The 13,029-nt window shown below is 58.7% G+C and overlaps 7 protein-coding genes across 7 annotated transcripts; 5 read left to right on the forward strand and 2 right to left on the reverse strand.

Annotated features, from left to right (window-relative positions):
• Nucleotides 1–46: 46 nt before the first annotated feature.
• On the forward strand, nucleotides 47–1,125 carry SCHCODRAFT_02749934 (uncharacterized protein). Its single transcript, XM_003030650.3, has 2 exons — nucleotides 47–829; nucleotides 885–1,125. Exons 1-2 carry the CDS (start codon nucleotides 231–233, stop codon nucleotides 931–933), a joined length of 648 nt encoding a protein of 215 aa, XP_003030696.1. The 5' UTR covers nucleotides 47–230; the 3' UTR covers nucleotides 934–1,125.
• Nucleotides 1,126–1,207: 82 nt separating this feature from the next.
• SCHCODRAFT_02630867 (glycosyltransferase family 4 protein) lies at nucleotides 1,208–2,945 on the forward strand. The gene is made up of 5 exons (XM_003030649.2): nucleotides 1,208–1,264; nucleotides 1,320–1,436; nucleotides 1,488–1,823; nucleotides 1,876–2,041; nucleotides 2,090–2,945. Exons 1-5 carry the CDS (start codon nucleotides 1,216–1,218, stop codon nucleotides 2,835–2,837), a joined length of 1,416 nt encoding a protein of 471 aa, XP_003030695.1. The 5' UTR covers nucleotides 1,208–1,215; the 3' UTR covers nucleotides 2,838–2,945.
• A 144-nt stretch (nucleotides 2,946–3,089) lies between these two features.
• On the forward strand, nucleotides 3,090–4,397 carry SCHCODRAFT_02630869 (uncharacterized protein). The gene is made up of 7 exons (XM_050345634.1): nucleotides 3,090–3,345; nucleotides 3,395–3,477; nucleotides 3,527–3,588; nucleotides 3,647–3,700; nucleotides 3,752–3,899; nucleotides 3,947–4,077; nucleotides 4,142–4,397. Exons 1-7 carry the CDS (start codon nucleotides 3,325–3,327, stop codon nucleotides 4,270–4,272), a joined length of 630 nt encoding a protein of 209 aa, XP_050199135.1. The 5' UTR covers nucleotides 3,090–3,324; the 3' UTR covers nucleotides 4,273–4,397.
• A 297-nt stretch (nucleotides 4,398–4,694) lies between these two features.
• Nucleotides 4,695–6,545, forward strand: SCHCODRAFT_02546277 (uncharacterized protein). Its single transcript, XM_003030648.3, has 3 exons — nucleotides 4,695–5,494; nucleotides 5,548–5,793; nucleotides 5,854–6,545. The coding sequence occupies exons 1-3, from the start codon at nucleotides 5,025–5,027 to the stop codon at nucleotides 6,209–6,211; spliced, it is 1,074 nt and encodes a 357-aa protein (XP_003030694.1). The 5' UTR covers nucleotides 4,695–5,024; the 3' UTR covers nucleotides 6,212–6,545.
• A 430-nt stretch (nucleotides 6,546–6,975) lies between these two features.
• On the reverse strand, nucleotides 6,976–8,385 carry SCHCODRAFT_02669307 (uncharacterized protein; the record flags this gene model as incomplete). Its single annotated transcript, XM_003030215.2, has 5 exons — nucleotides 6,976–7,177; nucleotides 7,231–7,298; nucleotides 7,352–7,477; nucleotides 7,541–7,839; nucleotides 7,941–8,385. 5 exons carry the CDS (start codon nucleotides 8,383–8,385, stop codon nucleotides 6,976–6,978), a joined length of 1,140 nt encoding a protein of 379 aa, XP_003030261.1.
• A 1,687-nt stretch (nucleotides 8,386–10,072) lies between these two features.
• SCHCODRAFT_02336258 (ER lumen protein retaining receptor) lies at nucleotides 10,073–11,406 on the forward strand. Its single transcript, XM_003030647.2, has 5 exons — nucleotides 10,073–10,155; nucleotides 10,212–10,280; nucleotides 10,338–10,494; nucleotides 10,873–11,226; nucleotides 11,274–11,406. Exons 1-5 carry the CDS (start codon nucleotides 10,134–10,136, stop codon nucleotides 11,308–11,310), a joined length of 639 nt encoding a protein of 212 aa, XP_003030693.1. The 5' UTR covers nucleotides 10,073–10,133; the 3' UTR covers nucleotides 11,311–11,406.
• A 242-nt stretch (nucleotides 11,407–11,648) lies between these two features.
• On the reverse strand, nucleotides 11,649–12,543 carry SCHCODRAFT_02669309 (uncharacterized protein; the record flags this gene model as incomplete). The annotated part of the gene is made up of 4 exons (XM_003030214.2): nucleotides 11,649–11,950; nucleotides 12,000–12,145; nucleotides 12,201–12,363; nucleotides 12,417–12,543. 4 exons carry the CDS (start codon nucleotides 12,541–12,543, stop codon nucleotides 11,649–11,651), a joined length of 738 nt encoding a protein of 245 aa, XP_003030260.1.
• Between the last annotated feature and the right edge of the window lie 486 nt (nucleotides 12,544–13,029).

Consider the following 13,029-nt stretch of genomic DNA (forward strand, 5'->3'; position numbering starts at 1 on the left):
ATCAGACTCCACCTTCCATCACTCCCTCTCTCCTTCTCTGCACTTCCATGTTCGTGACCTTGCTGACTTGAGTGCGCATTCTCCTTGGTCTGCTCCTTTCGTCTGCCTGTGCGCCATCTCGGAACGGACGAGCGACTGCGGACTGCGATGAGTCCGTAAAAATAGTCCCCTCAAAAGGTCTACATTCAGCAATCGTTCTGTCCACGTAGTCGCACCTATCCGACCTCAAGATGTCCTCTCCACCAGAGGAAACTCCCCTACGTGATGACGCGCCTGAAATTGCGTCCTTCGACACGCACTTCACGCCTCCGCGTCTTCCCTCTAGGCAGATCATCCAGCTCAGCCGTATGTCCCTCGGGCTCGCTGCTGCCTCCCTCATCTACAGCGCAATACACATCCTCGCGTACGGGAGGGCCCTTACTCTCAATTTACTCGTGGGGGGCGCATGCGCCGCCTTCCAATCCCTCATCCTCATCTCCGCGTCGCGGCAGGTCCGCTCCACCCATGCGCACGCAGTCATCACCCACCGCTGGTTCGTCTCCCCATACGCGGCACGCAGCGTCCTTGCGCTAGGTGCACTCGCGCTGCTCTGGTTCGTCGTGTTCGTCTTGGGGATTGCCAGACGGACCGCTGTGGCGAGCCCGATCGCGCGGTTTTCGATGTTTATTCCGAATATTGCGGCGGGGGTGGAGGCGGTCGTGGTGGGCCATATGGCTGTCGAGTGCTTCACGCAGAGAAGACAACGGGGCATGAACTACGCGAGCGAGGGACAGGCGGACGAGGATATCGACAACGTGAAGTCGTCCTTCCGAGATCGGGACACAAGCCAGTGAGTTGCAACTTGGTCTGATGTCTGTTCCTCATACTGATGGATTTGCTTGCAGAACTGCATCTACATCCTATCTATCATCATATCTAAACGCCATTGCATGAGCATGGTCTAGAGTACCCAAGGACTTTGTAGAAATAACATTGTGCATACGCCCTTCAAGAAACTAGGCAGAAGATTCTCCTTCCTCCACACACCTCGAATAGTAGCCTCAAGGTGACCCATAGACATGCTTTAGTTTCGCGACGCAAAATGATGTGTACTACATCCAGCATCATCCTAATGAACTGAGGTTGGAGGCATAGAGCGGTGACATGAGAACGGGCCGCCCCGGCCCGCCGTCGAGACACGACAGCCGTTCCGCGTCCATTGTACTTTCCCCCTCCATGGCAAGAAATCTCAAAGTCGCATTCATTCATCCTGACTTGGGAATAGGTGCGCTTTGATCGCATTGAAGCCGACACTGTGCTTACCGGTGTCGAGCCCGCAGGTGGCGCGGAGAGACTCGTGGTGGACGCGGCACTCGGGCTGCAGAAGCTGGGACATAGCGTCGACATCTACACCTCCCACCACGATCCTGGCCACTGCTTTGAGGAGACCCGCGATGGTGCGTGTACAGTCTGTCCCACAAACTACTTCTCATACCGACTTCTCGCAGGCACCCTCTCCGTCAAGCACATCGTTCCTCCCTTCCCCCGCGCCATAGCCGGGAAGCTCCACATTCTCTTCGCCCACCTCCGCCAGCTACACCTTACTACCAAGCTCATATCTACCGACTCCCCCCACTACGACGTCTTCTTCGTCGACCAGCTCTCCACCTGCGTCCCTTTGCTGCGCAAGTTCGCCGGCACGCGCGTCGTGTTCTACTGCCATTTCCCCGACCAATTGCTGGCGAATGGGGAATTTGTGGAGGACCCGCGGAGGAGGAAGAGGGGGAGCCTGCTGAAGAGAATATACCGTTTGCCGATGGACTGGTTGGAGGAGTGGACTACTGGTATGTGGTGTGGGTGGCGTGACTGAGGGGGGATACTAATGGGAGCTGCAAGGCCAGGCTGATGTGATTTTGGCGAACTCGAACTTCACGGCGCGCGTCTTCAAGACGCAGTTCAGGTCTATACACAAGGATACGCGTGTCGTTCACCCGGGCATTAACCTGAGCGCGTATGACGCGCCAGTCGACCCGGGCAACCCAGATATTGCTGCCGTGCAATCGTGAGTGCATAATACTTCCTGCTATGCACTGTAACTAAAGCTCTCCAGTGACCGCCCTACGTTCATCTCACTCAACCGCTTCGAGGCAAAGAAGAACGTTGGCCTCGCCATCGAGGCCTTCGCGCAATTCCTCACCTCTAGTCGCGCCTCATGCCGCCTAGTCCTCGCCGGCGGCTACGACCCTCGCGTCGAGGACAACGTCGCAACGCTCACCTTGCTCACCACCCTCGCTACCAAACATGGCCTTTCCTACGCCATCACCAGCCCCTCTCCCTCCGTCATCCCACCCTCCGCGCCCTCCATCATTCAGGTCCCCGACCCCGACATCCTCTTCCTCCTCAACTTCACGCTCGCCCAGCGCACCGCGCTCTTGCGCTCGCCCGCCGCCCTCGGGCTGCTGTACACGCCCGCGAACGAGCACTTTGGCATCATCCCGTGCGAGGCGATGTATTGCGGGCTGCCCGTGCTCGCGCGCGACTCGGGCGGGCCGACAGAGACCGTGGTCGAGGGGGTGACGGGGTGGCTGAGACCGGGCGACGCGGCGGTGTGGGCGGGCGTGCTGGGGGAGATGGCAAGGATGGGTCCGGCGGAGAGGACGCGGATGGCGGAGGCGGCGCGGGCGAGGGTGGAGGCGCTGTTTGGGATGGATGCGATGGCGAAGGGGGTGGAGGATGCGTTGTTGGAGGCGGTGGAGATGGGGGAGTTGCAGGCGTCCTCGGCGGCGACTTGGTTGATGGTTTTGTGGATGCTTTTAGGCTTTGTGATAGCCTACGCTGTAGGACCATGGCTGATTTAGATACCAAAATCTATTCCTACTTCCCTGCACTTCAACCGCCCGAGTCCTGAGTCAATCCGAGGCTACACGCGGTCGGAAAATGCCGACCTGTCTTTCCTTCCAAATCCCACCATGCCTTCTTGACCTTCCTCTTGTATCTTACGTCGGTACTAGGCAATAGAACCAGATCTTGCACGATAGCGGCGGTTATCGCACCTCATGTCCTGCACGTTGAGTCCTCGTGTCGCGCGGTATACAGCAACAGCACCATGACCCGCTCTCCCTCCGTCCTCGACTCCCTCGCACCGCCCTAGAATCCCGCAGCGCCCACGTCGAGTGACAAGCGCCGATGTCCCAATAAATGCTCAGCATGCCTAGGCCGGATCCGCAAACCACTCCGGGGGATTCTTCGGGCACACCAGCAGGAGTACAAAGTCGACCGCCAGACACGGTCGGTATACCGCAGGAAGACTTAACGCGCGCGAACTCGAGGCTGCAAGACTCAGGAATGGCGCTGGTGGAAGTGCAGGTGCGCTATGGTCTGCGCGAGGAGAGCTTTGACTAACGAATGTCTGTAGAATCTTCTCCAGCAGCTGGTTGGGCGTGCAGAGCACTTCAACGAGCTGGACAATAGCCCCGTTGTTCAAGGTCAGATTGCTCAGTGTGTAGCCTACTCCATATGGTGGCCGGATCTTGACCACCGTCTGCAGACTCGCCGCCCTTATGCGCAAGCAAGAGGAGGATCATCAACACGCCCTTCGCGAAGTCGAACGTGAGCTCTCTACACCTGCTTCTCGTACAGGTCTTATCCACGCGTATCTTGGCTCAAGTCGTTCTGGAAGATGCCCTGGAGAAGGAGATTCCTCAAACGCTCGTGAAGATGGGTGCGTGAGCAGCATCGCTCGAGTGGGGATCTGTACTGATGCGGCGTGCAGTGGACGACAGGTTCGACGCGATTGTCGACGATATCGTCGCGAAGGAGACCGAACGATACCTCGAGGAGCTCGCCGGCGTCAAGATTCAGCGCGAGGTTGCGACTCTGCGGAATACTCTGCGGGAGAAGCAGATCCAGCTGCACAACACGTATGTCCTGCGATCCCTCTCTTCACCGTCCTCTCAGCCTCGCCCAGTGAAGCTCGCCGGGAGAACTCCCTCCTTCGAGAGCAGGATGAAGACGTGCCATTGAAGAAGATCCAGCTTCTCGACGGGACCATACCTGCCACCTGCCCCGCCACCGTGAAAGAGCTGCGGAGCATGACGCGTACGTAGTCGAGCTGGCCTCGCCTCGAGGAACAATGGTTGTATTATACTGACAACCATCTTAGCGGACGCGGTGAAGAAGCTCATGGGCGCCTATCGGATTGACTCAGCGCCTGGAAGCCCGGGCGGGGTGACGAATATCAACCGGGTGCTGCAGCACTTCGGCGTCAAAGGTTGTTTGGTCACACCGATGTGATGATCAACTACTGGATTCCGGACACTCGTAGTGCGTTCTCAGCGTTGGACTTTGTATCCTGATATGTTCCTTCTGTACTTCCATGTATTCATACTTCCTGCTTTCCCTATCTCGTCCGCTATCTTCCTCGCTGTGAATTTCGCTTATTTTCCTCAATCGATCTCCGAGTCTGCCTCGTGCCCAGCATCTTTAACGCTCCGGTCTTCTCTTTGGTGGCCCCAGCGGGCCGGCCTCAAAGTGATTAGCGCCCTGCAGGGTCGCGAGACTTCCATTCTTCGGCCAGTGTATCTCGCAGTCTACATGACGATAGCCCAGCCGAAGATCTGCCCTAAAAGGAGGACAATGACCCGTCGACGCTCTTACAGGTGCGCCTCGACCTGGAATGGCCTCATTCCCCGCAAATCCTGACGCCTTCCCCACAGAAATGACTGCGCTTACGCTGCTTGCACAAGGGTCAATCGACGCCTCGTTGCTTGGGGCCATCTACCGATGCTCATCATCGCCCTTCCAGGCAGACTTTTTGGCCATATACACGTGCCCGGGTGGCAGACCATTGCTTGGTCGCGGTATATAACGGCGCAGCTCTTGTCTATTGACCGTCACCAGTCTGCCCTTGTGTCCTGTGCCACCGAGCCTGACACGCTCATACCCAGCCGACGCCGAGAAAGCAGCTTCCGCACTGCATACCCTGCTGGACGACCTATCGCTTTCGCGCAACCGACCCCAGAATACCCCCTTCCCTCCATACCGAGATGCGCACGCAGTCAGCATCATCCACGACCCACCCAGCGAGGCGGGTCTTGCAGGCCATCCAGCCGCCCGCGCCAGGCGCGTTCACCCAGCCCTTCGGAGGTGTGATCGCTACAGAACACTTCGCCGCTCAGAGCGCACCGTACGGTGCGGTTCAGTGGACTGTCTCGCAGCCGAATCCCATGGCGCACGGCGGTCCCCCTACTATGGTCACCTTGCGGGACCCGCCGACAGTAACACCTTCAGCGCGGCCGATGTTCTACTTCGCCGGCAGCGTCTTCGAGATGTCTACGCCGGAGTCGCTGTGGGAGCTCACAGAGCCCGGCCGACGGTACATCAACGAGGGGATCACTGGGCAGTCTGACAGAGAGCCGTACGAACTGATGGGCCACTACCCAGTCCTCGCAAAGTTGGCGGGCCCGTACCTCCTCCGTCGCATCATCGCTCCCGCGCAAGACAAGCCTAACGAGCCGTAAGTTCGTTTGTTACAGCTTTGACTATACGGCTTGCTGATGAGAAGTACAGACTTCACTTCGATACGAACGGGTCGCTGTTTCAGGGCGCTATCCAGGCCGTTTGGGAAGTCCTTCGAGAGGCCGCCCCCGCGGACCATACCCTGCTGGCGGCGCTCCGCTTCGCGGGGAGGTTGGTCCCTAGCCCGCTCCTCGCTGAGCCGTGCCTTCACGAGAGCGTGACGGTCGTCGTCAAGCGCCTCTTCGAGTTGAGCTTGATTCTGGCCTGGAAGGCGCTCGCGGACTGCAAGCCGAGAGTGTGAGTGCTTTCTGTCCCTCTGCTTTGCTGTTGCACGTACTCATCCAGCCATACTTCCAGTGCTCAAATCACCCACGGTCACTTCAACGAGTTCAAGAAGCTCGAGGTCGTCACCCTCCGCGCCCTGCGCCACGATGTCAGCCTCCGATCCGGTGAATGGCGCGAGTTCTTGGAGGACTTTGCGTGCTACCTGAAGTCCGTGGCGGACCTGGACGCCAACACTGTGGGCGGCATGGCGAACCGAATAGACAAATGGCTCGGGGGATTCATCGGCGCTGCCTGCGAGGCGCGCCAGCCGCTGATGCGGAGCGTGCACCCCGAGGTGGACCCCGATGCACTCAAGGAGCTCAACGCGATGCTCGTGGAGGGCACGGGGTTGAACCTGGTATACGATGCGACCGCCACCTCGACGAAGTAATGAAGCAGGACGTTCAGCACGCACCCACTGCCGCTCCCAAGAGGACCTTCGCGCGCGAGCGAACAGCCTCGCCATCACCGGCGCTGGCACTTGCACTCCTTCGTCCTTAACGCGCTTGCGCCATAACGCAGCCCGGTGGCCGACACAGTCAGCCACAGCGGCACGCCTATCGTTACTTCCGGCCCTTCGAACAATCGTAGTACACCCTCGTCTTTGTTGTTGTGCTTTCACGTTCGCCATCGCACGGATCTGTAGCATATATCACGTTGAGCTCGACACGTCTTGTACTACCTACCCTGTTCTCTGTTCCCAATATAACCATAACGGTCTTCGGACACTACATTCGTTGTGACCCTTACCACGCTATATGATGCAGGACATGGTAAGCCGCAAATTCAAGCAGTACGGCTTTTTTTTTCGATGACATAGACCGTACATCCGTACAACATGCGGTATGTACTTCGTGAAGATTACAGTCCATAGATCTCTCTACACACTTCTGTAGCGCCAAAACAAGCAGAGGTAACGTAGACGAATCTAGTGATGGTGGTAGTACAGGTGCAAGAGTGCAAGCGAAGGTGAGGTCAAAAGAGCGACAGGTATCCAGACTGATATCGTTGGGAGCGGTAACACCGCGGAGAGAGAAAGCAAGGGTCGAGGGCTTGCCTCGCGAGGGTGTGAATGTGCGGCTGAGCGCAGGGAGAAGTCGGGTCATTCAAGCAGGTATGCGATAGCAACGTCTGAGGAGTGACGGGAAAAGCTACTTAGTTCACGGTGAAGCGGTTCGGATTGGCGGTCTTGCTTCCCGAGCCGTCCCAGAGGGAGTGTAGCCAGGAGCCCGTCGTCATGCGCCACTTCTCGACAACGGAGTCGCGATAGTCCACTTGCAGCGCAGAGTCGTCGGGGACGGACTTCCGGGAGAAGGGGTGGCGGAATATGCGATGCTGCGCGAAGGCCAGAACGGGACTGTATGTATGAGTCAGTCTATACTACACAGAACGGCAGACAACCGGACTCACGTCGCGCCGAGAGAGGCGTAGATGATGATGCGGGTCCGCAGGGTAGGATGGTAGCCGTCGGCTAGATCCTGTGAGGATAGATGGGTAAGGCTGCGCGTTCACACCGACAATTTGCACGCACCACCAGATGCGCCGAATTTCGGTCGAAGAGGAGAATGAGTCCTCTTCCAATCCCATCTTGTTTGTTCAGGATGAGGTCAACACCTAGGCCCGTCAAGAACGACCCAATCGAAGCGCAGCCTAGCAACTGAAGCCAGATTCCGGTCAGCCTGACACTTCTCACTTTCTCTACCGTGCCATTGCAACTCACCAATCCCGCGCGCTGTTTCCAGATCACTAACAGGCCACCCGCTGCGCCAAATATCCCTGCCACGACCCAGTTGATCGCGTACAGGCTGTCGACCGGAAACAGCAGGCCCTCCTTGATGATCGCGATGCGCACGCCGAACGCGAGGCCACCGGCCATGCCGATGAGCCCAATGGCGGCGCCGCGGGCGAAGTTGAAGAGCCCGAGAATGAAGCCGAGGAGGAAGAAGCCGCCGACGATGGCGGTGAGCACAAGGTCGGGAAGCCCTTCGTCGTTGAGAGTATTGATGAAGGCAGCCCAGGCTAAGTGGTCGTGCGATTGAGAGTGTGGAAAGGATGAGCAAAGCACGAGCAGGACAAAACGTTAGCATTATAGCCACACAGAATAGTGAGAAGGGACGTACACAGAACAGCCGCTGAGACGCCGATGCCGGCGCCTGTGGTCAATCGCCAGCCCCGAATGCCCGCGAGCAGCAGGGGTACACCGACAGCGAGCGTCCCGCCCATCCAGATGATCGCAGAGACGTCACGACCTGAGCCGCCTCCATCGCTCGCGGATCCCTGCGCGACCGTATTCCCCTCGCCGTCGACGACCTGCAGGCCAGCCGTTGTGTTGACGACCTTGGCATCGCGGGCGAGATACGGTGCATGAGGCACGAGGGAGTCGCGGGGGAGGAAGGGCGCTGGGAGAAGAGGGGCGTGCGCCAGGAGGACGTTGGCGCGCACGCTGCGCGGGGCGAGGGCGAGGGGCGGGCGACAACCATCAACAGGAATGTAGAGCGCGTTGACCGCGGAGAGACAGAGGATGATTGTGAGGAGAAGCAGGGTCAAGGGAGCTCCCGCCGCCATACATGAATGAAGGGAGAGGGGATTAAAGAGAGCGTGGCGGGGGCGGGAGTGTCGAAGCCAGTCTTGAGGGGCGCGAGAGGCGCGGGTCAGCGAGTCGGTCCCAGCGCGGGTCGAGGTGCTTGCACGGATTAGAACGGAGGGAGAGCGCGAGAGGTGAGGTCAAGACGGATAGAAGTAAAGGGGTCCCTAGAGCATGCAACTAGGCACTCGATAGCCTACTGCCCAGCAGTATTTGGGTCGGCTTCCGTGGTTGCTGGGCGGAGGTTCGCGACGGGCCACGATGCGCAGCAGGAGTGCGCGGGCCACCGGGGTAATGCCGCCGCAGCCTGGTCCGCTCGAGCGTGAGGAAGGTACGCGGTGTCCGAGGAACACGCGATAGATCGCGCTGAAGGCGCGCCGTGGTGATTGCACGCTGTGGGGAGCGTGCGCGGGGGAGGGTCAGGCAAACAAAGAACGAGGCGACCCGACGATGGAGGAGGAGGGGAAGGGAGGTGAACTGGCGTCACCGTCGGGGACGATACTTACATATTGCCTCTCTGAGTATGCTCTGCGGCACCCGCGCGTTGTCGCGTTCGCAGCTTGGCACTCCGATCAGATGAGCGACGGCCTATCGCAGGGCGGTGGCGCAGTTGCTCTGGCGACCGGGGACGACTTCTCACGTGGTTATCATGTGTGTCCTATGTTGAACACCGCTCTGGCAGGCTTTCGTCAGAGCTGCAAATTCAGCATACAGTCCCAAGTCGGATGTCTTCGGCCTGTAGTCTGAAGGTAGCTCGAAGGAGTCTCCATGGGAAGTAGGCGTGGAACTTTCGTGGTTGATGCAAAGAAGGTGTTGTACAAGGCACAGGGCCCGAATAGAAGCTACGCTATAGAAAATCGGTGATCCAAGTGGCATATTGTTGTAGCTACTTGCATCGCTGGCAACACCTAAAGAGAAAAGGGATCAGCACAATGAACAAGAGAACGGTGGCCACGACACAGCAGAAGAAAATCAGGAAGAAGAGTGATCTCATGCCTCCCCCGCTGCATAACCACCAAACGTAGAAGCCCCTGCACCACACACGCCCGCACCCTCTCAACTAATTCGAGCACTCTTGTGCACCCGCAACCACACGTCACAGGCATAGGCTCTAGCCTGCGCGCTTATGGCGGGTGCGTGTATTGTCTCGTCTGTATACAGGATAACCACATCCGGAGACCACCCGAGCGGGGTGAAAGGTATCGCAAGGACGCGATATCCCGCACGGGCTCAGCTGGGACGAATGTTCGCGAGGGTGATCCTCGCGTGTGCGACGCCGCCTTTGCTCGCTAGACCGGCGGTTCTCGGGGCCGTAGCAGCCTATGTGGCGTCGCAATAGGCGAAAATTTCTGTCGAGCCTTACAGCAGGCCGCGTAGGTCTCTAGACGGCATGCTGGGGAATTGACAATTATGGGCTCGAATCCAAGGGCGCGGGGTACGAGAGCGGTTCCGCTACGCAGCGGCAGGCATTGCGAGGGAGTCGAACCTTTTACTAGGGCATCACGAGAGGAGAAATGAAGTCTGAACTTGCCTGGGTGAATGACCTCTGCTCGACGTGTCGCATCGCAGACCATGATGGCGGTAGAAAACAAGGAGTGTCAAGCTCGGGAGATGCCGCAGGCAATCTAAAATCACGTGGCCTCCACGTCAAGCTGGCGGCGCGCAGCGAGCGACTTGGTTTAAACCGCGACCTCGCCACGACCCTTCATCTGTGCAACGCCCGCCCGCCATGAATCTGTTCAGACTTCTTGGTGCGCGGAATGTATCGAAGGCACGGACTGGGTACTCAACCACAGCGTCCCCGCAGGCGATCTCTCACACTTGGCCTCCATCCTCATCCTCATCCAGAAAATCCACACGACGCGGTCATGTAGAGGTGCGTCAAGAACTCTAAACATTACTGGATTTCCCCTCACCTCAACCCCCACACCAGGAATCTCGTTCAAGACCCAGGCGCTCTATGTAACCGTCTTCGTGACGCGCTACCTCGACCTGTTCACCCGCTACATCTCCTTCTACAACACCGTCATGAAGATCTTCTTCATTGCCAGCAGCTGCTACATCCTCTACCTCATGAAATTCCGCTTCCGGTGCGTTCCTCTCCCCTCTTTAACCCAGCTTGTTGCGAACGAGAGACGACCCCTGCTCCCCCGCTCCCCACGCGAGAGATGATGCCAGGCGTGCCACGTCGAGTCGCGGCGAGAACTTGCAAGCGCGCTGCTCGCTAGCAAGCGCTAAGGAAAGCACATACTGCTTGTTGTGCCTGCGTCGGGAGAGTTCACGGTGCATAGCTTGTGCGCTGTACGAGCACAAGGCTTCGCCAGACAACAATGACCTGAGCGCCCCTCGCGTACAGGCCATGTTGAGGGCGCTCGTACCGGCCTCGCCGACTCCACAGCGCATTTTCCGGGAGGCGTCGATCGCTTTGCATCCCGCCGTCACCAACGCGCCGCTGACATCACCCCCAGCCCAACGCAGGACCCGTCGCTCGACACCTTCCGGGTCGAATACCTCGTCGGCCCGTGCGCCGTGCTCGCGCTCATCTTCAACTACGCGTTCACCCCGTCCGAGATCCTCTGGTCCTTCTCCATCTTCCTCGAGGCGGTCGCCATCCTCCCCCAGCTCTTCATCCTGCAGCGCACAGGCGAGGCGGAGACGATCACGACGCACTACCTCGCTGCCCTGGGCGCGTACCGCGCGTTGTATATCCCGAACTGGATATACAGGTACTTCTCGGAGGGCCAGGTGGACCCGATCGCCATTGTTGCGGGACTGGTGCAGACGGGCTTGTACCTTGACTTCTTCTACGTTTATGTCACCAAGTGAGTGACCTGCGTTCTCTGCACGAGCTGGTCTAATGCGCGTCTAGGGTCTTGCACGGGCAGAAGTTCGAGCTACCTGCATGAGCAAACACGGATACGTACCTCGTACGCATGTAGACGCGCGAAAGCGTGTTGTCTTAATTATTTAATGGACGATGAACCGCGGCATGGCTCCCGGAGATGAAAGAAGCGTCTATTAGTGAAGTCAAGTGAAGCGATAAGATGAGCGTGAGCTCGACTAAACCTCGATAGCAAAGCAGTTGCAAGCATCGTAGCATGAACAATCCAACAAGGAAAGCAAGGTCAGTCGGTCGGTCGAGTATGGCTACAGGACGGAGCGCATGCATGGATGGGTATCTACCGGGACGATGGTTTCCTATACCAGAACGGTCGTACATAGAGTGTCATGAAGGCGGGAGAGGTCATTGTGGAAGGGTAACGACGGAGGCGACAGTCTCTTCGCTTGTCGTTTCGTTCGCCTTGTTGACGACGTCGGCGAAGGAGACTGAGACACTACGTCCGCGTCGTAGGTTCTCCGATTCGATGAGGCGGGTGGTGCGGTCTTTGCCGCCTGCGGCCATGGCGGCGAGACGGCGGGCCTTGGAGCGGTTTATGGCGACGAGGGCGCTCTCCTGGGAGGCAATTTCGCGTGCGTTGATGAAGAGTTTGGGCATGGGGCTGCCGAGTGGTTGCGGGATGGAGAGGTTCATGTCAAGCGCCAGGGCTAGAGTGATGTTAGCTGATACGAAGAACGTGCAATCCGGAGTACGCACGAGTGTCGCGGGAGTCAGCCCCGGGCATGTTGAGCAGCTCGTCGATCGTGAACGGCTCCGAGTAGCACAGCTGGACATGCTTCCCCGGCCACGCCGCGCGATGGTACACCGCCAGGCTGATCTGTTTGTCCGTGCGCGTCAGAAAGCTGTAGAGCAGCTGAGTATACCGTTTCGATCGGGATACAGGATATCGTCGCGTACGCAGTGAGGTTCTCCCCCCAAGTCGGATCCGTGCTTCGTGACGCGACGCTTGAGTTCACCGTTACAGGCGTGTTGTCGAACTCGGCTGACTTCACGCGCACGTAGGCTGCGGGGGTCTTTGAGGCGCTCCGGGATGGAGAGGGGAGGCCTGTGGCGCCGGTGACTGCAGGGAGCGGGGTGAGTCTGAGACACCAGCGCAGGGGCAGGCGCACGCACCGTGGATCTGTACGCGCCGGAAGGACTCATCGATGTGCTTTGAGGGCTGCACCGGGTCCTCGATCTCCTGCAGCTCGATGTCGAGGGAGATGCTACGCTTGTGCGACGGGCGGCGAGCGAAGGACATGGCGGGAGGATTGATGGGTGTGGAGGGTATAGTTTGTGGAGTAGGTGGATGACAGAAGGAGCCAAGGTGGTGTTCAGACCCGGAAGGCGTGCTTGATTATATACGGTCGCACGCCGCCTGGCCAATGCTGTGGACAATAAGCGCCTGAGAAGATCGTGAGCCGGTCCTGTAGCTGCCGAGCACGCTGTGTCTCGATTGAATGGTCCGGTGGCTGTAGGGCGGGTCGGCGATGCGCGATATGCGAGACTCAGACAGCCAGCTCAGTGACGGAGACTGCCGTGCGATGGGTGGGAGAAGAGGAATGCGGCCGCGCCAAGGCTGGATGCTGGCGGCGAGGCGCATTCATACATGTGGCTGTGCACGTGGGCGTGCCTGGAAAGCTGTTGATGTTGGACTTCGATAGCTGCATCGTCCCTTCTCCGTCCAAGTTCGAGTGATGAGAGGGATAGGAAGGTTTATTTGCGTGCGCGAAGGGAGGAAGCAACG

The sequence above is a fragment of the Schizophyllum commune genome, assembly GCF_000143185.2.
Source record: "Schizophyllum commune H4-8 unplaced genomic scaffold SCHCOscaffold_8, whole genome shotgun sequence".
Lineage (NCBI taxonomy): Eukaryota > Fungi > Basidiomycota > Agaricomycetes > Agaricales > Schizophyllaceae > Schizophyllum > Schizophyllum commune.

Coding starts and splice junctions, on each gene's coding strand:
- SCHCODRAFT_02630867 (XM_003030649.2), top strand. CDS start 1,216: ATGGCAAGAAATCTCAAAGTCGCATTCATTCATCCTGACTTGGGAATA. Junction 1,824..1,875: donor GTTGGAGGAGTGGACTACTG/GTATGTGGTGTG, acceptor GGGAGCTGCAAG/GCCAGGCTGATGTGATTTTG. Junction 2,042..2,089: donor GATATTGCTGCCGTGCAATC/GTGAGTGCATAA, acceptor AAAGCTCTCCAG/TGACCGCCCTACGTTCATCT.
- SCHCODRAFT_02336258 (XM_003030647.2), top strand. CDS start 10,134: ATGAATCTGTTCAGACTTCTTG. Junction 10,156..10,211: donor GAATCTGTTCAGACTTCTTG/GTGCGCGGAATG, acceptor GCGTCCCCGCAG/GCGATCTCTCACACTTGGCC. Junction 11,227..11,273: donor TTCTACGTTTATGTCACCAA/GTGAGTGACCTG, acceptor ATGCGCGTCTAG/GGTCTTGCACGGGCAGAAGT.
- SCHCODRAFT_02546277 (XM_003030648.3), top strand. CDS start 5,025: ATGCGCACGCAGTCAGCATCATCCACGACCCACCCAGCGAGGCGGGTC. Junction 5,495..5,547: donor CAAGACAAGCCTAACGAGCC/GTAAGTTCGTTT, acceptor TGAGAAGTACAG/ACTTCACTTCGATACGAACG. Junction 5,794..5,853: donor GCGGACTGCAAGCCGAGAGT/GTGAGTGCTTTC, acceptor CCATACTTCCAG/TGCTCAAATCACCCACGGTC.
- SCHCODRAFT_02630869 (XM_050345634.1), top strand. CDS start 3,325: ATGGCGCTGGTGGAAGTGCAG. Junction 3,478..3,526: donor GTTCAAGGTCAGATTGCTCA/GTGTGTAGCCTA, acceptor CACCGTCTGCAG/ACTCGCCGCCCTTATGCGCA. Junction 3,900..3,946: donor CAGATCCAGCTGCACAACAC/GTATGTCCTGCG, acceptor AGCCTCGCCCAG/TGAAGCTCGCCGGGAGAACT.
- SCHCODRAFT_02749934 (XM_003030650.3), top strand. CDS start 231: ATGTCCTCTCCACCAGAGGAAACTCCCCTACGTGATGACGCGCCTGAA. Junction 830..884: donor CGAGATCGGGACACAAGCCA/GTGAGTTGCAAC, acceptor ATTTGCTTGCAG/AACTGCATCTACATCCTATC.